This window comes from Neofelis nebulosa, chromosome 2 (assembly GCF_028018385.1).
Source record: "Neofelis nebulosa isolate mNeoNeb1 chromosome 2, mNeoNeb1.pri, whole genome shotgun sequence".
Classification (NCBI taxonomy): Eukaryota; Metazoa; Chordata; class Mammalia; order Carnivora; family Felidae; genus Neofelis; species Neofelis nebulosa.
The window spans coordinates 214,331,412-214,356,572 of record NC_080783.1 but is presented as its reverse complement, the minus strand read 5'-3'; the positions used below and the strand labels follow the sequence as shown (position 1 = coordinate 214,356,572).

General features: G+C 53.0%; 1 protein-coding gene across 2 annotated transcripts in view; it reads right to left on the bottom strand.

Annotated features, from left to right (window-relative positions):
* The window catches only part of MTOR (mechanistic target of rapamycin kinase), a 133,555-nt gene that overhangs the window by 12,209 nt on the left and 96,185 nt on the right, over window positions 1–25,161 (bottom strand). For both annotated transcript variants that reach the window (XM_058719094.1, XM_058719093.1), the window contains exons 31-48: window positions 22,070–22,170; window positions 20,119–20,234; window positions 18,593–18,670; window positions 18,278–18,385; window positions 14,611–14,736; window positions 14,380–14,511; window positions 10,165–10,280; window positions 9,087–9,204; window positions 6,599–6,850; window positions 5,852–5,952; window positions 5,107–5,203; window positions 4,759–4,857; window positions 4,347–4,469; window positions 3,792–3,974; window positions 3,249–3,383; window positions 2,865–3,039; window positions 1,216–1,351; window positions 514–661 (exon numbers count right to left, since the gene is read on the bottom strand). In XM_058719094.1, coding sequence (XP_058575077.1) covers window positions 514–661; window positions 1,216–1,351; window positions 2,865–3,039; window positions 3,249–3,383; window positions 3,792–3,974; window positions 4,347–4,469; window positions 4,759–4,857; window positions 5,107–5,203; window positions 5,852–5,952; window positions 6,599–6,850; window positions 9,087–9,204; window positions 10,165–10,280; window positions 14,380–14,511; window positions 14,611–14,736; window positions 18,278–18,385; window positions 18,593–18,670; window positions 20,119–20,234; window positions 22,070–22,170 — 2,344 coding nt within the window. The remainder of the gene's footprint in view (window positions 1–513; window positions 662–1,215; window positions 1,352–2,864; window positions 3,040–3,248; window positions 3,384–3,791; window positions 3,975–4,346; window positions 4,470–4,758; window positions 4,858–5,106; window positions 5,204–5,851; window positions 5,953–6,598; window positions 6,851–9,086; window positions 9,205–10,164; window positions 10,281–14,379; window positions 14,512–14,610; window positions 14,737–18,277; window positions 18,386–18,592; window positions 18,671–20,118; window positions 20,235–22,069; window positions 22,171–25,161) is intronic.

The window sequence follows — 25,161 nt, the reverse complement described above, 5'->3', positions numbered from 1 at the left end:
AAGAGGAAGGAAGACCAGTGCAGGAGGCACAAGGGTGTGGCCCCTCAAACCCAATGACCACAGGGGAACTGCCAGGGCCTGAGGATAAAACATCAGGCCCCACCCTGAGTACAGGCCTGCTGGTGGGAATGACAGCAGTGCGGGCGTCAAGGTTCCAGGTAACAAACGAGTCTCTTTCTTACTACTTACGCGTCCACTACACATTTCCCCACGTGGCCAGTGCCCTGTACACATTAGGTGTTCGGTAGATACACACTGCCCGATAAACGATCCCGGCCAGTCTCACCTGGAATGACCGAAACCTAATTTCTGGGCTCTAGGGTCCTTCTGTTTCTTAGAGGTAATCTGCTGTAGGACTCACTTCATTAAAACTTCTTCCGTAGCTAATTCTCAATAGACTTTTCGGTGATTCACAAACACCGAAGAACGACAAGTGCAGCTTTGCCTAAACTTCTCAACTTGTGAGTTGTGTCCAGGCGTGAAAGCGCTGGGCTTGGCAGCCTCATCACGTACCCGCAACATGATGCGATGCTCGATGTTGAGAAGGATCTTCTTTTTCTCTCTGTAGTCCCGGATGAGGGCGTGCAGCGTGTCGCAGTGGGGGACCCAGCCGATGAGGCCCGAGTTGGTTGATAAGGGGATGACAGCGTATCTCTGGATGCTGGCACCCACAGGAAAGGAGGGTTATCGGACAGTAAAAAGGGTGCATCTTTGACCCGCTCGCAACACACGTAAATGGGCCGAACGAAGTCCCCTGCGCAGGGCTGTCGTGAGGTGTGCAACGAGGGCGCTTCCCAGAAGGATATGGCTGTGGACGGGGACGGCATCAGCCTCCTCAACCTGCCTGGCAACCTCCCCGCTTCGGGGGAGCGGCCCAGCGATTCTCAGCCGAAAACCGCCTCGCCACTTAACATCCGTGTTCTTAACAGGAAGAGGAGGGAGGGCGGGGTGGACAGGGAAGGTCAAACACACCAAATGTATAGCACCTCTAGTCTAATGGCCACGGGTTGTTCTATTCCGGACCCTTTGGCGTTGTCACAGGCATTTCCCGTGCAAGCACGTTAAAACTACAAATTCTTCTCTTTGTGTTTGCCACCTTGGCTGTTGAGGACTTCCTGTCTGGGTACATAGTTCTATAACTGATTTCGTGAAGGGACGTAAGGAGACCCTAGAAGACCTGTCACTGCCGTGCCCCCCGCCCCATGTCCTGAATACCTGAGGTTCTTGCGAAGAGACGTGGGGTCGTTGGCCAGGAGGGTGTTCACCAGGCCGAAGAGCTGCATCACTCGCTCGTCCTGCCGCAGGTCCTCGTGGCCCTTCAGGAGGAAAACAAACTCATGCCCGTTGCTGCCTGTGAGGAATGGTGGGAGCAGTTAGCACAGACCGGCCCCGGACTCACGAGCTCCTACAGACTATGCGGACCCTACCCGGTCACACTTGCCCCAAACACGAAAAAACGCCCTGGACCTCATGAAAAGAATGGCGCTAGTTTTGATGGTCTCCCAGTGCAAAATGAAAAATGGTCTCAAGTGAAAAATAAAATTTTAAAAAGCTCTGTCTCTGAGGATCAGGAAGGACTCTGCACAGAGATGGTCACTCCGGACGTTCCCTCACAACCCACTCTCCGCCCTTCTCTGGTGTGCTTGGGCCCTGTGAAGCCTGACCCCTAGAGACCTCATCACCCAGGCTCCCGGTTGGGCTGGGACCATGGCAGGAGGTCAGAGGGTGGGAAGACGGAGAGGCCCAAGGGTTTGCCCCTGACGAGCGGCCAGGCTCCAGTTCTAGAAACAGCCGTGTTCCCTCCGTCTGGGCTACAGCTTCTGGTGAATGGCCCCTCTTTCCAGGTCACATGCCCTTGACGGGCTCCTTGCCCTCTCGGGTCTGGAGGGTGGGGGCAAGTCACAGCTTCTCACTGTTGGCTCTCTTAACCCTGTCACACCCTGGACACGGGTCCTTCATCCAAGTCTCTAATGAGACACCGTGGAGAACCTGAGTGACACACAATTTGGTACAGGAGACGCCAGCCCACGGGCACAATCACTTGTGTACCACGACTAACTGGTGGTGAATAACTACTGCATTTAAAAAGCACGAGCCTTTCTGAGGCGCCTGGGTGGCTCAGTCGGTTGAGTGTCCAACTTCAGCTCAAGTCATGATCTTACGGTTCAGGAGTTCGCGACCCGCATGGGGCTCGCTGGTGTCAGTTCGGAGCCGGCTTCGGATCCTCCGTCCCCAACCCCCCTCTGCGTGCATGCGTGCGCACTCTCTCTTTCTCTCAAAAATGAATAAGCCTTTATTAAATAAATAATTAGCACGAGCCTTTTTAAAGGTGAGAACCCTCAAAGGACCACCAGAGCGTCCAGGCATCCTGCAACTACGTGAGGTGACAGAGCTGCCCGTGAGAACTCGTTTCTACCTCGGTTGTTCATTTTACACAACCATTTCCCACAGAGAGAGACTGTGACGGTAAAAGAATATTCAAGAGCCCGGGAGCCCTTTCTCCAGCCCTGCTCGTCCCCTGCCACACCTGCATCCAGGCTCCTCTTTGCTGGCCTGGTCAGTCCCCGAAGCCGCCCCCCACCCCCACGTCCCCACGCTGAACACCTTTACGGTTCCCTCCACCTGTCCTGCTGCAGGGCTGTCCGGCTTCAGGTAAGCGAGCACGTGATATGAATGCAGTGGGAGTCCTGAGGAGGACGTAATAAGGAGCCCGCTTGCCCTCTGTTTCTCTCTCAATAAGCAGGAGCGAGGTGTCGCATATGAAAGATGGGTGGTGTGAACGGTAAGCGCTAATTTCAGCAAAGGGGAGGGGTTCGGCCAGGGTGGGAGGGAGACGCAGGTGGCGCGAGCACAGGGGTCCTTACCCATGAGGGTCAACTTCCGGGGCCGCTGCTTGGAGGTGATGACCTGGAGAGACGGCGCTATGGACTGAATGCGGATGATCGGCTGGTGGGGGTCGTATGTTCCCGGCACGGCCAATTCAAGGTCCCGGCACATCAGAAGTTTGGGGGAAACATACTGCAGTTCTAAGGATGTGAGCTGTAAATAATTAACCACAGGATTTAGTTTTCTACCTCCAGGGAGGAATTTCAATGCCATTTAGGCAGTTTTCAACGGACTGCTGATAGCAATGACTTGTCTGCCGACAGAAGTGCAGCCAGATGCTTCAGAGTTAGCGTTAGAACGTTCATAAAAAGTAAGACACACAGGACTCTACTGACAGTTCCCGCCAGAACCCGGAGACCCACCTGAGGCAGCTGCTTTGAGATTCGTCTGAACACGTGATAGTAGAGGTCCCAGGCTTGAGTGAGGTCCTTCACGTTTCCCGATTTCATGTACTTCCTGCACCACTCTTGGGCCTCCATTAAGTCTCGCCCATACGCCTGAGCGGGGAAGCGGGGGAGGGATGCGAGCTGTCAAGGTGCGGACTAGGCCGCGGGCTGAACCCCCAAGCCCAGACAGCAGAGCCGCTCAGGCACACGCTATGGCCGGATGGCTCCGGCCCCTGGCAAGGCGTAGCTCTCCGGTCCTGGAGGCCCCAATCCCAGGACGGCTTATGGGCAAAGTAAGGTCAGAGGAGAGGCGAGATGACCTCGGGAAGAATCTTGTGGTTTTCTGGTTAAAATCTGGGGAGGGTCCCCATAAGTTAGTGACAACTAAACTTGTGCTGGTGTTTTTATATTGTGACCTCAGTTCGGAGAACACTGTATTCAAGTCAGCAGAAAGACCAGAGGGAAAGGGGTCTGGTGGCGGCTTTGGGTCACGTCGTGTCGCACTTTCTTATCCCATACCTGATTAAAAGACGTTTCCTTCAGAGTCTGGGGGCCCCGTTCCATCATAGCATGCAGGGGCTCCAACACCTCAAACATGCCTTTCACGTTCCTCTCCCCAAAGTATAAACGAGACGCTTCTTCCAGGCCTTCGTGCCACATCTCGTGCCAGAGGATGGCCACGCGGATCAGTTCCTCACTCACCTGGACCAAAGAGGGGAAAGAGACAAGCGCTGAGGATGAGCTAACCTCGGAAAGGCCTGTCTTGGGGGTGCTTGGGTGGCTCAGTTGGTTGAGCGTCTGACTGTTGATCTTGGCTCGGGTCACGAAGCCCTGCCTTGGGCTCCATGCTGAGTGCGGAGCCTGCCTGAGATTCTCTTTCTCCCTCTCTGCCCCTCCCCTGCTCATGTTCTCGCGCTCTCTTAAAAAAAAAAAAAAAAAAAAAAAAAAAGGCATGTCTTGGAGAGACAGGAGGTACTCCTTTCAGCAGCACTGTCGTGAGGAAGAAACCATCTCCCTCAAGACCTCTGGCTAGATGGTGGGGTCCACGAAGGCCCACACAGACTCCTGACTCACCATCATGGCCTGCTGGACCAGGGTGTTACTGTGCTCACACATGTTCTTCAGAATCTTGTTGGCTGCGTTGTGGCGGGCCGTGGTGGTGGACTTGGAGGCCACGGTCAGGGGATAGATGAGGGCCTGAGGCAGACACAGAAGGAACATTCGCAAACTCTGACTTTCAGGAGGACAAGAGAAATGGCCGCCAGCGCTCCTGTGAGTCCACCAGGCGGGGGCGCTGCTCAGTCTCGGGGCGGGTGGGGGGCTCTTTGTCTTCGGGAAGGCCCCGGGCCTGGGACCTCCAGCTGCACGGGTGGGATGCCTGGCTCCCAGTTCCTGCACTTGCGTCTCTAGAGCAGCTTTGGGAGAGGCTGAGCACCAGGTCAAAAGGCCAGCTGTTTGAGGAGAAACCGCCCAGGCGCCCACGTACCTGGGGGTGGTACCGGCCAATGTCGGTGAGAAGCTGGTGGATGAGGCGTCCCACCAAGGGCCTGGGCGTATCAATTCTTGCAATGAGCTGAGGTATGACCTGGTATTCAGAAAGACCCGGAATGCAGCACGTGAGACACAGAAACAACTAGTTATTCTCCCGGGCAACGACCAGCTCTTACAACTTGTCGCGGGAGATGCTGGGAAGCTCTGAAACGGTTCGTTCCCTTCAGTCCTCTGGGAGAAACTCAAGAAACTATGGCTCGACCCCTACCTCTTTACCACTGTTGACTGAACACGCGTGACTCCAGGAGGAGGCAGACCAGGAGTGAGTCTGACCCCACCTTACCTGTAACCACGTGTCAATCTGGATCGCCTTCACCCCCTCCACCAAGGCTTCGTTTACGTCCGGCCAGTGACCGTAATCAAACCACAGGGTGAGGACTCTGGAAACGAAACATGAGAAAGTCACAGAAAACTTAGTCTCCCAGCTTGTGCGTGTGTGTGTTTTAATCTTCAAGGTTCTTGAGAAAAGAATTAACTGGCAGGGCCTCAAATCGGTGGCTCCCCAGTGTTTGGTCTCAGGACCGCCTGGGAGGGTGGGTGGTGATGGCCGTTTAGAACTGGGCTCACACGAGGAGGGGCATCCCAAGTGAATGCTTATTTTATCCCAGACAACGTAGAGGGATTGGCACGGTGCAAGCTCGGAAATCGGACAGATGAGCCCAGGGCTAATCGTGGATAATCTTTGCACGTATAGAAAATCACCTGTAGAACAGAGTCAACGGGCTAAATGTGGGACTTAGCTGCCCCTTGTCACCTATGGTCTCCGGACTGGCCGGTCTGTGCCATGTTTAGGCCTTCCTAAGTGGCCTCTAAAAGCCGAGGGCATTTCGGCACTCGGGCTTCCTCCCGACAGAACACAGCGCACGGAGTGCTCCCAGGCCACTCCTCCTCCTGGGTCTTGGCAGGGGGAGGCCTGTCAGCAGTTCCCCTTGGATACACCCATCAGGGTGGGGCGGGGGAGGGGACCTCCGTGTCATTCTGTGTCCCGCAGAGGCTCACGCAGCCTAGCAGGGCCCGCCCTTCGATACCTCAGCGTGTCCTGGAGGTTGTTGCCTCGCGACAAGGAGATAGAACGGAAGAAGCCCTGGACGGCAGGGACGGTGTACATCAAGAGGGTTTTGGACAAATCCTGTTGGAACACACATTCTTGCCTTAGTGTTCCCATCCGTAAGAGGGGCCTAGCAGCATCCCAACAGTATCTACCTCAAGGAGTGGTTACCAAGTTAAATCAGTTAATGCATGACGAGCCTCTGGACTAGTACCTGCACACGGCAAGCACTCAATAAATGGCAACTGTGTCACAATGGCTATCATCTTGGGCTAACGGTGGCTTCCTGAGCAGGGTGGCAGGAGGAGGGGCGCGGAGTCTGAACACGCTGGTCCCTGAACTGACAGCCTGGAGGGAGGTGGGGCGCGGGGAGCAAAGGCGAAGGCAGAGGACGGATCCCGTCGGCCTCTGTCCTCAAGTGGACCCGCAGATGTGCACGGCCACCCACGCGCGCAGGTGCAGGGCTTTCAGGGAATGAGCTCATTCTCATGGGAAGAATGACAAGAAACTGAATCTTCAGCTTTGGGGCCATAGCAACGCCTCAAATACAAATATGAGCACAAGGGCACCGTCTCAAACAACGGCGGATGGCAAATGAGCAACATCGTCTAGCTGTACGTGGCATTTCGGGGTGAAGCCCGGGTTCATGAGGGCCCTGCCAACACCCCAGTCCTCAGAGCGCCTGCTGCCTGGGTCTGTCCTCGGTGAGGGAGGAAGGGAAGGGTACCTCAGTGACCTTCTTCTGCAGAGGGGACGGGGTGGGGCTGTTCTCGGTGCTCTCGGCCTCACTCTCGCTGTTGCTGCCCTCGGTGCTGGTGGCCGTGGCGGTGGCGGTGGCCGCTGTGGTGGCGGCAGTGGTCGTGCTGGTGACGTTGGCCCCGCTGGCGTGACGCAGCTTCTTCTTCTCGTCGCGGGCTTGGTTCTGATGTTTGTAGTGCAGCACGGCTTCGAAGTTCATCACTGCCCACGCGTGCCAGGCCTGGGTGTGGCGAGAGTCGAGGATGAGGAGGCCTGAGTGCCAAGGGGCTGCCCTTCCCTCTCAGTGGCCAGCAGAGCAAAACTGCACTTCACCGAAACACTGGGGAATGGGGCCTTTTACTAGACGCAGCCCGATTCCTTCATTTTGTGGGGCCCTTACTGTACCAGCACTGTGGCGAGTGCTGTGGGGGAGGGGCGCCCCGGGAGAGGCACGCCGGGTCCTCACCTCAGGGCCCTTCTGGTCTGGTGGGGGGCCCAGCAACCCAACGACAGGCAAACGTGGCGGGGGGTGGGGGGCAAGGAGAGACGGGCAGCGGGCAGGCCAGGGCAAGCTTCACAGAGAGGGGAGGGATTTAGGGGAGGGCTTGAAGAGCAGCCTTCAACGGACAAGGCAGGGACAAGAAGCCAGCAGCAGGGACTTCCTGGCCTGGGGAGGTCAGGGACGAAGGTGGGGGGTGGCCAGCATAGGGCGGTTCACAGGAAACAAACAGACCTGATTGGAGTGCAGGTGCGCAGGAGGAGGTGAGGGGAGGGTTAGTGAAGCAGCGGGATCAGATTACGGACGGGTTGACATATTAGGTCAAGGAGGTCCCATTTCATTCTAGGTTTGGAAGATTCCCTTGGCAGCTGGTATATGAAACAGCTTGTTTAAGACAGCAGAGACTTAGTGGTGCAAGTCCTAACCAGGTTCCAGGCCAGTGGGAAGGGGAGCACATCAAGAGCACGTATGGGGGCCGGCGTTCCGCCATCCAGCTCTCCCATCCGGCCAGGGTGCGCGGCCTGTCAGAGAGCCGATGGGCCATGACTGTTTGCTGGGAGAAGCCTTTGGTGCTTATTTTGGTAAAGGACGAACTATCCACCCCCGTGCCATGTTCAAGGACGGTACAGCACTGCCTGGTGTAGACAGCAGGAGGCACGCTTTGATTTGGGGGCCTCGTGAGTTTGCAGTGGGGGCAGGACATTAAATAATCCGCTAAGAGTTGGACTTTCTGGATAATCAGGCAATTCCTTTGCATCCCTTGCTAGAAACCTTTCTTTAACATAAATGTCTCCATTTTTCCACCCAAGCAGAGTAGGTTGACCACAGTTGACCTTTATTTGATGAGTGACAATTCTACAATGACCCAGGCTCAGTTTCCCAATACCTTCATTTAGTCAACAGATCACTCCTCTATATCCCCTGCATGACGGGCAATGAGCCAGGGGACGCGGTGAGCAACACGGGACCAGTCTCTGCACACCGATGGGACCACACCATGGGCAGTAAGACAGCATAGACCCCAAAGGACTCATACGAGGGAAAAACTTAAATTCCTGGAGTCCGTTTTTTTCCCCTCATGACTCGTTTCTTTTCTCATCTGGTTAGGAGAGAGTTCTAACTGGTAAGGTTCCGGCTAGTCAAGGGTTTGCTGGCTATATTTTCCAGCGTACGACTGAAGCTATTCTAGATAGAGTAATAGCTGCTGCCACCACGAAATAGGCATTTTTCCGATCAGAATGAAGCATGCTTAAATCAGGGTAAGATTTTTACTGTGGATGCTTCTGTGTCTTCAGATGCACCTTTTGATCCCAGAGGGATTAAATCACAAAGTATCAACAAGTTAAAGAAATACTGGAAAGAAATGATGACATGTGTTACAGCATGTGGCCATTACCAGGAGGTCCCTGAGGAAGGTCTAAAAACTCAGGGAATGTGCTCTCCTCAAAGATGTGTTCTTCCAAAAATCCCTCCTCTACCGGTCAACCACATCTTTGATACATTTTCTGATTTTGTTTATCTTCCTGAAAAGTCTCCTATGCCGTAACAGGATGTTACCCAGAGCTTTCCAATACAAATAAGAGAAAGTCAAGTTCTTAGATGAGGACCAGGCAGGGATGGAAATCAGGAAGAAGCCGGGAAGGAGCGGATGACCCAAGGGAAGACAGAGTCCCAGAGATTAACTGTGTGTCCAGATGCTCGTAGGAAAACAATCCGCTAAGAGTCTGGAAGACAACAGCATTCCCCAGAGCCACACACGTAATAACGGTGCAGTAAAGTATCTCGCAGATAAAAGATTCGATCGATCTTTCTGTATCGATTAAGCTCGTAAGGGGCCTCTGGCAGTCCAACGAGCAAATGCCCAGAATCGGACCGGCACCACGAGGCTCTGCCGTAAAGCACAAGCGCTCGGGACGCCGGGAGCCGGGCTCTGCCCCCAGAGGAGGCGGGGCTGGGACGCGGCCTGGGCCGCGGTTACCTTGTACCAGCCGCGGTCGTGCTCCGTGGCGGCGCTGTAGTACTGCAGCACTTTGGGGATGGTGCTCTCATTGATGCCCTGCAGGTTCAGCTGCCACTCCCCGAGTTTCAGGAAACACCTGGAAACAGAGAAACGGGCCCCCGTGTCGCCGTGCCCGCACACCAGCCCTCGCCCTCCACCAGGGAGGACAACTGATTGTGTCAGGGGGGCACGAAAGCCTCCCGGACAGTCATGCTTGCTCTCGGGAAGCGACGTGGTGGAACCATCAGAATTCTCAACCGCACAGGAGGGAAAAAAACGGGCTTCGGGGATGCGTATTTTACGTATCGTCTCTTCCCCTTGACGTGTCCTTCAATGCTAGCATAAACCAGTACCTGGGATGGGCAGGTCTGTATGGACCTGTCCACCCCCATGTCAGTGTTTGGTGGGAGTTGGCTGTTGAGTAACTTTCCTGATCGACTGCTCCTGGCTTCTCCCTCACTTCTCCCTTCTCCTCCATTTATAATGAATGATACAATACATATCAAAATATTACACATATACTAATAACATTAAGAGCCAACATCAACTGATTGCTACTCCATTCCAGGTACGGCTCTAAATCGTTGCCATGTTTGTTCTATTAACCCTCATATCACCTCCTACCACCCTCACAAATAGGAGCTCTCGTTATCCCTTTTATAAATGGTGGGGAAACTGAGGCACAGAGCGGTTAAGTCATGCATCTGAAGTCACACAGCAAGGCAGCGGCGTATCTGGCGTTTGCAAACGAGGAGTCTCACTCTACACTTGATCTTAGCCGAGAGGCCGAGAAGCGATAAGGAGTCTAACTCTAAAGCCAGACACCAGGAGGGAGGACCACAGCACGTGGATGCTCTCAGGCTGCTGAATCCTGGGAAGACAGCAGCAGGGGCTCTGGAGCGGCACGATTCGATGGCCGCCTGGGGTCCCCACCGGAAAGAGCCGGGTCAGCAACTAGCGGCCCACGGAGCCCTGCGCGCCCCCCCTCCCCGTGCTGCAGAGGCGGCTGGCATTGGCGGGACTGGAGCACGACCGGCCCCGGCCCGGAGGGCCCCACCTGGCCATGAGCTTGTGCAGCTCCTGCTTGTGCTGCTGGTCCTCGCTGGCGATGGCGTGCTGGGCTTGCTGCTGCATGGTCTGCACGAAGTGCTGCATGTGCTGGAAGGCATCGATCTGGAGCAGGACACAGGCACAGGGAGCTGCTTGGTTTGGGGCCCGGCCTCAGGGGCAAGACACTCCTGTCCATCAAACGGGCGCGTGAGCCGACCCCCCCTCCCAGGGGGACACCCCGGAGCGGTGGCGAAGGGTCTCCCACGGTCAGGGGAGCAGGGCGTGATGCCGGGAGGCGGTTAGGCTTTTCAAAAAGATCCGTAGTTTTCCAACTCGAGCCTTAGCTCCCCTTGGTTAACTGCAGTACTATTTTCCTACGTCTGGGAAAAGCTACGGCCCGGCTACCCCAAAATACCAATTCATATGAGGTAATCTGAAACGACCGCTTATTTCGCTATCAACACACTGCCCCGGGGCAAACCAGGCTTATGGGGAGCTATCTGGGGCCCGTAAAACTTTAGTTTTGTTTCAAACACTCTGGTACCTTGGGACACTCCGGCGGGGCAAAAACCGTGGTTTAAAAAACCCGACAGAACCCTCAGTGCCCGACTGAGAATACAGAGGTGGCGTAGAAGCCCCTCATACGTGCAGGTGAAACGGGGGGTGGGTGGAGACACCGGCCGAGCAGACGTCCAGTTGAACGGGGTAGCTTAGGAGCAAAATGCTCACAGCAGCCTCAAGCAGTCAGATCTATTTACACCACAGGGTTTTACACCAACAAGGCACCTGGGCTAGGAACGGGATGCCGAGTGAGGGAAGACTGGAGGGAGACACGGAGCCAGAGACCTGGGAATAAGTTACAAGCCGTCTGTAGAAGCCCACATGTCCACACACACCAGTGTCTTAATAAACGGGGTCCAGGGGCGCCTGGGTGGCTCAGTCAGTTAAGCGTCCGACTCTCGGTTTCGGCTCAGGTCGTGAGCTCACGGGTCGTGACTCCAAGCCCCGTGCCCGGCTCTGCACCGGCGGTGGCATAGAGTATGCTTGCAGTTCTTTCCCTCCCTCTCGCTCTGCCCCTCGCTCTTTCTCTCCCTCTCAAAATAAATAAATACACAAATGGGGTCCATATGCTCTTCAAAGGGCTTCACGGGTGGAGACAGAGCACATGGACACAAACGTTCCAACGGAAAAAAATGGTGGAATCTAAACCTACCAACACAGTGAGGGGAAACGCTACGTGAGAGGATGTGAAAAAGAGGCTACGTGTCCTTTCCTGTGGGGGGGGGGGGGCACGGGAAAAGCTAACGTTTTAAATAAATAAGGTCAGGGCGGTCTTCTTCCGTGTTTTTAAAACACAGAAGCAGGTCAGCGGTGACAGTCTTGAAGGAAAAATAAAACTCCCTGGCTTGGGGGCAGAGACCAACCTCAGACACTTTTCCACGTAAGGAATTAATTGGCGTCAACGGGATGGGCTCACCCCAGAGCCAGGATGATGTGACAAAACGATTTATCAGGCAGCTAATCCGTGCAGGGGGACATTGCAGACACACAGATGTTCAACAGTTAACAAGACAACTGTCCCCCTCAGACAGCTAGCTGCCTTCATAGGGTCCCATTACTCACCACTGGCTTTGAAAAATGAACTACGTTAGCATCCCACACCTGGGAAGTGATAAATGTTTTTAGTTTTTCTACAAGAAACCGCACTGACCAGACTTAGAGCTGATTAAAAAGAAGAAGAAGAAGAAGAAAAAAAAAAAAAGAATTGAGAGGCAGCAGTAAAAAGATCAATCGGGGGGCTCCTGGGTGGCTCAGTCAGTTAAGTGGCCGACTTTGGCTCAGGTCATGATCTCGCAGTTGATGAGTTCGAGCCCCACATCGGGCTCTGTGCTGACAGCTCAGAGCCTGGAGCCTGTTTCAGATTCTGTGTCTCCCTCTCTCTCTGCCCCTCCCCCGTTCATGCTCTGTCTCTCTCTGTCTCAAAAATAAATAAATGTTAAAAAAAAAAAAAAAAAAAAAAGATCAATCGGGAGAAAGGTGGCTGACTGATAACTCAGTGTGACGAGCGTGTCCATCAAGCAGGTAAGAACTACACCAGGAATGCTGAGGTCAGGGCTGTTCGGAGCCCATGAGCTCTGTCACTGACAGTCCAGACACACAGGGTAGAGTCTTTTGGGGAGGCTCAACAAGGCACTGAACAAAAAATAAATTGCCCAAACCGGGGAGGACTGGGTATTACTTTGGATTTGAAGCTCAGTATAAAGTAAATTTATCCCACTCGGGAGAATCTATATCCTTCTCCTCTGTGGCATGGAGGCAATTTATTTTCAAGGAATTGAAAATGTTCTATTAAAATCCCTCTTGGCTCCGCCCCTGGGAAGTGAGGAGAGAAAAACTGATTTTCTCTCTCTCTCTCTCTCTCTCTCTCTCTGACGGATGAGGGACCGGCCACTCAGAGGAAGGGGTTTCTCTCATGCCCAGAGTTTAAGCTGCACATCATACTCTTGGCTCCTGGATGCCTGAGTGGTTTGTGGGCAAGACGGACAAGCTCAGCTTAGCGAAATGTCATGGAAGGACCGGCCTGTCTCTAGATTCCGGGAGGCGGCTCACCTAGGAAAACACGGTACGGTCACCTACTGCCTGACACCTTCCTGCAAAGCCGACGCTGCGTTTCTCAAACTCTTTCTGCCTTATGCAGGGCAGAACACAACAGTTTACTGAATTGTTTCTAGTGGCAGGAAAGCAGAGCTCAGAGAAGAAAAGCACTTGGTTCAACAGCACAGTTATTACTAAGCACTTGGTTTTCTTTGAGTAGCTCCCGAATGTCTGCGAAGGCAGAACATCTCTAGCTCTGGGCTTGAAGTTCGAGCCCCTAACTTGAAAGAGGTTTCTCAATTTCTAATCCATGTCGTTTTATGGGCTCCCACCAGAAGGTGGGCTCCCAAGAAGAGGCTGTAATGTGTGGAGAAGCCGGGCTGTGGTCCCATGTTGAAAGAAGCCACCCCTTGGTTGAGACATCAGCCAGGAGGCTCCCGCTGCCTGCCTTCGGCAAGACGTTCAAAGACTTGGAGGCTGCACGTAGGAAGGAAACCGGACTAGATTCAGATCCAGTACCTTCTGTTTTTCTCATCTGCCTGGAGGAGGTCAGGCTTTGCATCGGAACCGCTCTGGCCTGGGAAGCTTGCAGAGCCTTGCAACCACACCAAAGCAAACCAGACCCCAACGAACAACAGGAGAAAACACCCCTCCTCCCCGCCCCCGCCCCAGACCATACGAGTGGGGAATGCAGCTCGGGTCGATACGACTGAAACGCACCCCTGTCCAAGACCAGCGCTGGGCTCCAGGGCTCCCGATCCCACTCTGGGTGGCGTTCGTCGTCAGAGTCGACCATCCGAAAGGAAGGCAGTTTCTAGACACAGTCCTAGATTTCCCTAAGCATGCCTCCCACTGAGACACGACTGCTGTGTTATGGCATCTTTCCACGGCCACGGCCGCAGTGCTGACCCCTCTCACGACGGGTCCCAATGCGGGGACCACAGTGGCGAGAGAGGGAGAGCTGGGATGCCCTCTCTGTCCGGTAAGGAGGATGAGGAGCCAAAGCGGATGCTGATTTTGCCTCCGGGGCCAACTTTTTGTTAATCATCGCCATCATCCAGGAAGACGGTTTCAAAAAAATAAAACCAAAAACCCCCGCCAGGAGCCGCATCTAATTCCCTGTCTGGGGAAGGCCCTGCCTGTAACTAAAGTAAGAGGAATTCTACGCTGGCTCCAAGGTGACGCTCCCGACTGGATTCAACATTACACTCGGTGTTGCTGCTTCTGAATCCCAAGCGATGACAGGACAGGAGACGAGAAGTCTGAAAACGCAAACTGGTCTTGTGAAATTTCCCATCTGTGCTCTCACAGATAGGCTGCCCTTTCGGTACTGAACAGCCCAACCTTCTCTTGGGGGGGAGGGGGGTAGAAATTCAGCTTTCTCTATGTTCTAGCATAATCAGTTATATTACATGATTACACTCATTGGTTCAATCAACTGTATACGTGCATGTCCTCAAATATGATTCACTTTTGAAATCGGGCCAAATAGCTTCCTACCAGGAGCTAACTCCCTGACATGGTGGTTTGGATGCTGTTTCCCTTTGGGCCCCGAGGCAGCGACAAGCCGATTAGTGAGCATTCTGGAGCGACGCGGTCTACTGCTGGACGGAATCGGGACACAGACCTTGCGAGCACTCTTCCACATGTTTTTCATGTAGGCGTAGGTCACCTGAGGGTGAACTGTTGGCAGAGGATGGTCAAGTTGCCGAGACGGATCAACTCCCAGGAGCAACACCAAGGTCTTATGAGCAAGAGCCTTAAAACCAAGAGAGGTCAGGTTATAAACAGAACAGGACCGGGAGCGCCGGGCCCTCCTCAGCCTCCCACCCTGTCCTGGTGGCGGGGGGTGACTCACCAGCCTGCCACTCTTGCCACACAGGCTGGCATACTTGAGCCAGGTCCTCATGTCCTCGTGGGGGCTGACCACGAGCGAGCGCACCATCAGGATTTTCTGCCAGTCCTCCACGATGCGCTGGCAGCCCTGGAACATTCGGGGGTGAGAGTTAGGTAGGTCTCCTGCTGTCGCTTCATCCCCGACAAGCAACAGCAAAACCCACCTTGAGCCAAAGAAAAGAAACTCATTTTTACAACCTCAACTTTCTCAAGGGAAGGGTACTGCGAAGAAAACAAGAAAACAAAACACTTCTTAGGAACCTCTCAAAATCTGAGGACCAGGGGAGTATGGACTCTGGCGCTGGGATCCCGGCCCTGCCACTTACCATCTATGTGACGCTGTGCAAGTTACTTAGCTGGTAAAAGGGGGTAAAGGCAGTACCAACTTCATAGGGCTATGATGAGGGTGACAGGACTTAAATTATTTAAATTGCTTTTCTGAATTGTAAATGATGCGTCTTTAACTTTGATTTTTTTTTTTTTTTGCTTCAGTTTCTCTGGATGAAGTGGACTATCACTGACAAACGCAATGTTAAAATGTATCATGCAGGGGCTCCTGGGTGGCTCAGTCAGTTGAGCGTCCGACTTCGGCTCGGGTCACGATCCCACGGTCCGTGAGTTCGAGCCCCGCGTCGGGCTCTGTGCTGACAGCTCAGAGCCTGGAGCCTGCTTCGGATTCTGTGTCTCCCTCTCTCTCTGCCCCTCCCCTCCTCGTGCTCTCTCTCTGTCTCAAAACTAATAAATAAAAACATTAAAAAAAAATGTATCATTCAGGGGCGCCTGGTTGGCTCAGTTGGAGAAGCTTGTGACTCTTGATCTTGGGGTCATGAGTTCAAGCCCTACGTTCGTCGGTGTAGAGATTACTTAAAGATAAAATCTTTTTTAAAATGTATTATTCAAGATTTGGAAGATGAATTAAGTACAAAAGAAGTTTAAACAATTAAAATTTCACATGACGTTGCTCGTAAACTGGTGGCATAAATAGTCCTGAAGTTATTAATCCCAACTGATGATAGGAAAGGTGATGAGGAATCTGAAAAACCGAACCAGACTTGTGACCAGTTATTGATGCCTAAACCTTCATGAAAACCTGCCTAGATTCTTTTCTCTTCATTTGTCCCAGAGCAAAAACTGCACGGAGAAGGAAAAGTGCCTCATTTGTTCACATCTATACATTCCTTTTAATGACAACAGAGTGGGGGCACCTGGGTGGCTCAGTCGATTATGCGTCCGACTTCGGCTCAGGTCATCATCTCACGAGCTCGAGCCCCGCGTCGGGCTCTGTGCTGACAGCTTGGAGCCTGGAGCCTGCTTTCAGATTCTGTGTCTCCCTCTCTCTCTTTGCCCCTCCCCTACTCATGCTCTTGGTCTCTCTCTCTCTCGAAAAAAATAAAAGTAATAATAAAAAAATAGAATGAATTCATCATTATTAAAAGGGGTAGGCTAATTTTATATCAAAAACTTCTGAGGGAGAGTGGGCCTCTCCTCTTCCTCACTGTAAGAAGTCAGGCTCAGAGACAGACCTGCAGGGGAGCAGAGCTCCTGAGACCTGTCACTCCTTTGGTGAATTCATCGGTTCAAAAGGCAAATGGAACCAAATGAACCATCCCTCCATGGAGGCGATTCTGAGAGCCCAGCAGCAATGGCCACAGGCTTTTTTTTTTTTTCAACGTTTTTTATTTATTTTTGGGACAGAGAGAGACCGAGCATGAACGGGGGAGGGGCAGAGAGAGAGGGAGACACAGAATCTGAAACAGGCTCCAGGCTCCGAGCCATCGGCCCAGAGCCCGACGCGGGGCTCGAACTCACGGACCGCGAGATCGTGACCTGGCTGAAGTCGGACGCTTAACCGGCTGCGCCACCCAGGCGCCCCCACAGGCTTTTAAGTGTAACAGGATCCAGAGTGAACTTAAATGCGGAACTCAAGGCACATGAGGCTGACCTCTCATGCTCCCCACGGGAGACCCTGGCGGGGATCTCCACGGAAATGACCTGGTCACAAAATGGAGGCCTTCCAGCCGAGGCGGCTTATCGAGTGCTTTGACGACAAGCCATCCGTGAGAGCCAAATTTCTGCCACAAACTTAGTGCTTTATTTTCAGGCCTCGGACCGTGTCTTTCCGTCCCATTAAGTGTGGCAAGAGTGATTTGGAAAGTTACAAAAACAGAAAAAAGTACATCGAGTGACTGTTTTGGGAACTTCTCACCATCCGCTAGTTTCTTCCAGATGCCGAAATGATCGGGCCCCCTGTGAGCCAAAAAGCATCTTGCTGTCTCAAGGTAGGAAAGTCACGAAGGCCTCCGATGACGACAGTGTTTTGGACACGGTAAAGTCAAGCACGGGTTTCCCCTCTCCAAGACTCATTTACTCCACCCCCGTCCGGGTCTCTATTTGGACAAGGTCTCCCTTGTCAGAATGGCAAAAGATTCATCAGATCTCTGATGTGGAAACTCTTTACCCCATTACAGACACTTAAAAAAAAAAAACCGGGGTGTGTCCAAGGCAGGTGGGAAATGCTTGCTCTGTGGAATTCTTTTCTGGTGGCCAATGGACAATTTTCCATCAAAACATTCACTGGGCGTTTCATAATTGCTAATAAAACATCTCAAAGAACTGCATGTGCTCACTGCAGAGCGTAAGTGACTCTGCATTCACACACGCTCTTTGCCTCCTGCTCTCCCCTCGCCAGCGGAATGTGCCCAAAGCTCCCCAGACAGGAATGCGGCCTGGAGTGAAAAGGTTTTCTCACAGCCCACTGAGGAGGGGCCTGGAGCCGAATCTGGAAATAGGTATGGATGGGCCAAGAGGAACTGTCTAAAACCGTGGCGGGAGGGGGGGGGGGGTGGGGACGACGGACGAGTGGCTTCTGGAGCGGTGAAGGCTTTTTCTCCTTTGCAAATGAACTTGCCCTCCTACCAAAGCAAGGAATGGGAGAGCTGTCCTTTCCAAGAACACTTAAGACTGCTGACTCCCACATCTGGAACGGACTGCTCCTCACGCTTCAAACAATCAGAATGTACAATGAAAACACTGATGCAGGACTTGGAGAAGTTCCTCCGTGAGGGAAACTTCAGTCAGAAGAGAGACTGTGGACGACTACGGCCTGAGGAACTGTACACGGCAGGGGTCGGTCAATCGAAGCATCAGGTAACCCCGGTTAAAAAGCTGGATGTGGGTGGCCAGGAAGTGGATTCAGAGCAGTGGTTCTCAGTGTTGGCCACACACTGCAAACATCTGGGGAGGCTGAAAAGATACTGAGCCTCGGTCTGTCCCCAGAAATTTGGATTTATTTAGTCTGGGAAGCGGCCTAGGTATCCGGACTTGAAAATCTCTGCAGGTCATTCTATCATGCAGCTGAAGTGGAGAACCACTGAATCCGGGGTTAAGATTCTCAACAAGTTGTCTAGAAGTGGCACTTATTAAAGACGTTTTCTTGCCCTCCTCGAAAAGGGTAAGAGGAGGCTGGAGAACTGGTCATTCTCTCACACCTAAGGGCTTAGGTGCCCGGACTTTGAGCGCTTTGCCTTGAACGTGGCCCCAGCCTCTGTGAGGAGGCAGGGAGCGCATGGCGAGCCAGAGCAGGGGAGGGAGAGTGGACGGGCTGCCCCGGGGCTTTCTACCGGCCTCACCTGCAGTCTCTCCCACCAGATCTGGCGGATGATCTCCCGTCGCTCGGGGACGAGCTTGTACTGGATAACCTCCTCCAGCTCGGAGAGCATGTGGCAAGAAACCATGGCCTGATGGAAGCAAATCACATTCCAACTTAATACGGCATGAACAATCCACAGCCAGGATTCATTTCAATCATTCCTTCTGGCGACAGGGTATCTGCTGAGAACACACAGGCATGTTCTCAGCGGCCTGTGACTCCTCACTGGCCCGCGCTGAGGAAAGAACTGAAATGAGCCTTTAAAACGACACTGTGCAGAATGCTCGACACTCACCCCATATGCCCGACTGTAGCTCTCTCCTGCCATAGCAGTTAGCTCTGCATCCAGCAGGTCCCTGGCTTTGTCGATACACTAGAAGAGAAACAGAGAAGCCTGGAACTGAGCCATGGGCTCGGGAGCCGAGCGTGGTCTTCGGCTTCCTAACTAGTTGGAGCTTATCCGTTTCACTTAAACTCTAGTGATGGAGAGAAAAGTTCACTGAAGAAGGAAAGAAGCCTTTTACCAGATTTACAAGGCTAAAGAAGAGCATTATCCAATTTCCCAGAAAAGACAGAACGTATGGCAACCAAAAGCTTAACATCCCGAAACCTAGGTAACGAGGGAAGGAATAGGTATGCTGAGAATCACTGTGTTCTCAGGACGTCAGGGTGGCCCAGTCGGTTGAGCGTCCGACCTCGGCTCAGGTCATGATCTCACAGCTCGTGGGTCCGAGCCCCACATCGGGTTCTGTGCTGACAGCTCGGAGCCCGGAGCCTGCTGTGGATCCTGGGTCTCCCTCTCTCTCTCTGCCCCTCCCCTGTTTGCGCTCAGTCTCTCTCAAAAATAAATGAGAAACATTAAGAAAAAGTAAAAAAAAAAAGAAAAGAATCACTGTGTTCTCCTGTCTCAAGACGACAGCTTGTGGACCTGCCTTCTTTCATCTTTTCCTTGCTGGACGTATTTGTAAACTAAACTGTGCAAACCCTTACTAGCTCCAGGTGGCCATCACTGGCTTCTAAGCATCTTGTCCTCATGCAGGAGTGCCGTGGCTCCTGGCAGAGGAATGTCCAGACCTGTCCATGTCACAGGCGCTTCTGTGCCTGTGAAACGACGGCCCAGGCCTCAGTTCTCATCATGTAAGCCCGAGCTCAGGGGATGGCCCCAGGACTGTGGTTTGAGTCTTGAGTTTCCTCAACTCAAGACCCCGCATGCAAAGCTTTTCCTTTCTCGAATATTTGAGCTTCGTTACTGTGCCCCCATCCCTTGGGTGCTCGGGTCATTTACCCCAGCACCTCACCCGAGACAGCCTGGTGCCTGTTAGGATGTGACCACTTTGTTCTTTTATCCCGTGAGCCAGCACAGGGTTCTCAAATACAGAGCTCCCTTTCCCAGGCCATCGCTATGTGACACGCCTGAACAGCCGAAGAACCTGGAGACTGACCTCTGCAGACGGGGCTGCTGCTTCCCAAACCCTCCTCGGGTGAGACACACAGCCCTTCTGTACTACAAGGGACGCTGCTAAAGCAGAGCGATCAGAGGGTGCAGTGCTGACCCGAGAAGCGAATTCCAAAACCACGTAAATGGCAAATTCCAGAACACCTCTGTCCCTCTTAGAGCAGAAAGTGGCCCTGGCTGATGTGCTGGCAGTCTTCTTGCGAGTCTTATGCTCCAAAGCCTAGAGTCTGATGTGCTCACGGAGCCGAACCCCAGAGCGGAAGGACATTAGCCCATTTCCACAGGGGCTGCGTGCCTCGGAACCGACAGGGCACAACTAATCACCTTTCCTTTGCTAGACGGTCTGAGTACACGTAGGCTTTTACCTGTTGCGCCAAGGAGAAGAGGTCCTGATGTAGTGCCAGCACGGCTCTATAAAATGCCCCATCGTGGGTGTCCCGAGGGATCATACAGGTATATTCCTCCATGCTGTCCCACTGACCTACACACACACACACACACACACACACACACACACACACAGAGAGAGAGAGAGAGAGAGAGGAAAGCATTAGGGTGGTCAGCTTGCTAGGATGCTAAGGGAGCAGCTCAAATTGGCCTTGTCACTGTACCTTGCATTTAGCTTGGGGTTCGAACGAGACGGGCTTGTGCCTGATGTATCAAAACCCTGCCAAGACCTGCTCTACCCTACAGGGTTGAGCGAGCCAGTGTAACAAGCAAAGCCACGTCTGTCTTCCAAACACAGGACTCCACTGCTGCCCCAGGGAGCTCCGTGAAAGATGGGAGAAAGCCAGTGAGTGCAAAGCCTACCTGTCAAGAGGCTTTAACGTAGCACCTCATTAACCTAGAGGGCTCGCTCAGGCTTCCCTAGGTGACACGGGATGGCTTTCTTCCCTACTAGCAAAGCAGCTCGCAGTTCGACGGTACATTGGAAATTACATTTTCCCCTCAACGACTGAAAGAGGCCATTACCCAGACAGGGGGCAGGATTAGACAAAGAGCTCGCCCGCCTCACTCTGGCACTACCTGTGCCTCAGGAGGGAGGAGATAAATATTTTAAGAGGTTCTGTTATAACAGAAAGATGGGCTGGGTCACAGCACAGCGGTCTCTGTATCGGGGCACAGACCGGGGAGAGGGCTGCATCCAGAAAGAGACACTGCCTTCCCCGGACGGGGGGGGGAGCACGCATCAGATGCCAGCGTTTCCAAGCCCGTCTGCAGAAACGCTATCAGCCTCATTAGCTGCAGACTGCAGGGCAGCCGATTTTACAAGGCATTTTCCTGCCTTTCACTCCAGACCATCGACTCATTCATTCTTGGTGCCTCTGGGCAAAAGCAAATGGCCAACGATGACTCCTCAGGAAGCACTTTGTTTTTGAAAGATGTCCTGGATCCAGCCCAGAGCTCATGAATGGAAAGGATATAAGCTCTGTGACTCAAGAGGGATGGAATGGAGGTAGAGGGTTATGTAACCTTCCTCTGGACGCCACAGGTGAAGCTTTTCACTTGGGGCGTCCTGTGGCTTCTGTCCCCGCTTATTGAGAACATCTCTGGACCAGACATTGGTAATCTCAGCTGGGGCCTGGTGTCAGAAATCTACACTTGTCTGTGGGGACTGAAAGGAGATTTCTGCTTTAAGATACTCAGGGAGTAAGGGGGGGTATCAGGCAGCAAGGAGGAGAACAGAAAATACAGAACTGTGAAAATGTTTATAAGTGTTGGAGAAGGTGAGGGCATATGGGAGTTCGTTATACTATTCTCTTCACTTTTAGATGTGTTAGGAAAGTTCTAGAATAACAGTTAGGAAATAAAAGGAGACAGACAGCTGTCTTCTCTCTTTATTCCTGCTAGGGGTAAAGACATGATGGGCGGAGCTCCAGCAGCCATCCTGGATCATGAGGTGGACTTGAAAATGGAGGTCCCACGCAAAGCAGAAAATATGGAGAGAGGCTAATGGCAATGGAGCCAGACACTAGGTTGGAAATTTCTACTTCTAGATATTATTCGTAAGAGAGAAAAATAAACCAGTAATTTGTTTAGAATAAACAAAACCTCACTAAATGTATCAGTTTTGATGCTTGCTGGCTGGTTTTCTTGGCTTCCCTGGTGAGAGCCATTTTTACCCGTGTCTAACAAGTCAGTCACGGTCATCAGGTAGAAGGCACGGGTGGGAGAGACAGACGTGGGTACAGGCTATTTGACACTTCTGTGGACCTCACGTTTCTACCTGTAACCACAGCTGCCTTAATTTTTGAATGCGAGCCCCCAGCCACCCCCTCCCTACCCCGACGGGGGTGCCTGGGAGGGAAGCCTCACCTAAGCCCCAGGCAGCTGCAGCGGCCATCCGGGCCATCTTGGCTTGGGTCTCATCGTTAACCAGGGTCCACTTCTCACAGCACTGCTGGTGGAGCTGCCCCCTGAAGGAAGAGAACCAGACAGTTGTGTTACCCGAAACCACTTCCACAACCTGTGCGTCGTCCTCTCTGGCCCCCTGGGTGAGCTGGGGCCTGCCGTGAACCAGGAGCCTTCAAATAAAAAGCACTTTTGACTGGGTCCTAAGATATAGGAGAAGTGGTCGGTGACTTCTTTCTACGGCCTGGTGGCTCACCATTTGTCGGCGGATGACTTTATCGAGGCTGGGGACTGTGTCTAACTCTGGGATCGGAGATGTCCTGGGCATCCCGCCCCCTTCATAAATACTAAGTAGCTTCTTTCCTAGGCCAGTGAATTTTGGGCTCTTTCCCCTTAGCGGGCCTACAGAGAAAGCAATCTGAAGAGACACAGCGACATCTGGACATTCATATTGGGCTCAAAGGTTTAGGGAGAACGGGCTCTTGAAAGTGTGATACAAACGGCTGTGGTCTGAAATGAGACGCAACTGAAATCCATCAGCACAGGACGAGGAAGGCTCAACCGTGGTCACGCCCACCAGAAACCCAGATGCTCGTTCCCAGATTTTATACAACTGGCGTTCGTGTGGGGAAGGACTATGAGATACCGAGATCTGAATGGTGCTCAAGAGACTTCAATCCACCAAGAGGGCAGAAGGCCTCTCGAGAAGCGAGACGTCCCGTTGACTCCTGACACCGTTGCCTTCCCATGTTCCCCTCCTGAATGAATGGATGTCAAACCTTGCTGGTGGGCGGACAGGACCCTCTATTTTCCTGTCAGCTTCAAGACTCAGCTAGGAGACTCTAATCCTTCATGCTTTCCGAAAGAGACGCTGCAGCATTTTTTTTTTTTTTTTTTTTTTTTTTTTTTTTAGGATGTTCTAACTTGGTCTTGGCAGTGGAGTCAAGAGAAAAGGTACAAGTTCCAAGTGGCCCAGATCAGAAGCTGTGTGGGACATGAGCTACACGGTGTGTGGTCAAGATGCTGAAGCCAGTCAGTTCTGAAGGGCTCTAGGCTGAGCTCACCGAGAAGCGGACTAGCGACCACTGCTAGGACAACTGCTCAGGGCCATGATCCAGCACGGTGGCACAGCCATCACTAACTTCTCTGGCGCACGATCAAGAGAGCCGGGGCCACGACATTCTAGTTCAGTACACAGCTAGGATCAAAAAGAGGAGGAAGGGGAGTGGGCCGCCTCTGTGCCCCAGGCACTCACTGAAGCTCAGTGACGGGAGCAGGATGGAGGTCGCTGTTGGCTTCCTGCCATCCACCCCCAAAACCTTCACCGCTGGGCCCTGCAAGGGGTGACCTTTGAGCAGCAGTTCTCAAACTGTCTGTGCATCACAATCCCCCGGAGGCTCCTTCCTTCAAATAGATTGTTGGGCGTCACTCCCTGAGCCTGACTCAGGAGGCGTGCACTGGGGCCTAAGAAGGTCCATGTCTAACAAGTTTCTAGGTGATACTGACACTGCGGCCCCGTGTCTGAGAATCACGGACTCAGCGGCAGATTTTTGCTGGGGTCCTGCCTAGACGTCGGGGAGGAAGCTGCCTGATCTCTGAACGGTTCTTCTAACCCTAGATTTCAAATCTGTATAGCTGGGGGCCACAGGCAACTCAGCACCCTCCAGTCTTGTCAGGACCACCCAGCTCTGTGCCGTAGGTCTGTGGACCCAGCTGTGCTTTTCATCTAGAGGCAGGGAGCGAGTTCAGTGTGAAACACCACAAACTGTTACCTGAAAAGACACAGCAGGGAGCAGCGGCCCCCGACGGCAGACATGGGCACCGCCTCTAACCTGTGGCCCTGTTAATAGCTGCCAGCACACACAGAGGGGGGTTCCTCTCCCATCAGCATTTGTCACAAACAAAAATGCAGAATACACTGAATCTTAACGCTCAAAGGCAAGGGGAGAACAAAATCAAATACATAAGAAAATATGAGGGGCGCCTGGGTGGCTTGGTCGGTTAAGCGTCCGACTTCGGCTCAGGTCATGATCTCACGGTCCGTGAGTTCGAGCCCCGCGTCGGGCTCTGTGCTGACAGCTCAGAGCCTGGAGCCTGTTTCAGATTCTGTGTCTCCCTCTCTCTCTGCCCCTCCCCTGTTCATGCTCTGTTTCTGTCTCAAAAATAAATAAATGTTAAAAAAAAAAAGAAAAAAGAAAATATGAGTCTGTGTGTGGGGCAAACAGTACGATCTCTTTTCTGGTACCTCTCACGGCACTCCAGGGAGAACTGGGTAAAACGCCTGTCCTCCAAGACTTTGACCTTCCCACTGAGCACAGGGGCAGAAAGCTCTGAAAGCGTTCTTTCATTTGAACACCTAAGTGGCTGACGGCCTCTGATCTCGCTCCTGAGCAATCTGTTCTCTAGGACCCAAGGGCCTGTGAAGGAGTAGTTAGGGAGAGGGCTTACTCACACTCACCCTGGCAGCAGGTGTGGCTGTGTGTGCCATGGGGCTGGGCTGGGGGCTTAGCTTCCCGGGGCAGACGAGCATGGGGAAGGGGTAGGTTCTTAGCTCACTGGTAACCCCTGGTCACTGCTGACGCCGCCTCTGCGGGCGTGTTCAGGATACATACTCGAAGCGAAAGCTGCTTAGAAATCGCACGTTCGATAGAACTGACCGAACAAACCATGTGAGAACCCTGCAGGTGATCGGGAAAAGGATCCTGCTTCATTCATCTCTTTTTAAAATCTCTTTCAGCCGGCCGCGTTCCTAAATCCCCTGGTCAGCATCACCAGCCACTTACACTTTATAGGTAATTATTGAACTGGAACGGATCCAAGAGAGCAGAGGCAAAGGGGACCCAGCCCCGCCACGGCAGGAGACCTGGATCGCTTAGCTCTTGGGACCCCGCAGGCAGGCTGTGTCAACTTCCCCGAGTGTCACAGGGGATTGGACAGAATCACAATGAAAGCCTCTTCAATATATCCAAGCTACCCCTACAGAACCAACGTAAGAAAGTGCTCGTCTCGAATTCCTAAAGTGAGAAGGGGGCTGGAAACGGTCTTGAGGAGGAAGA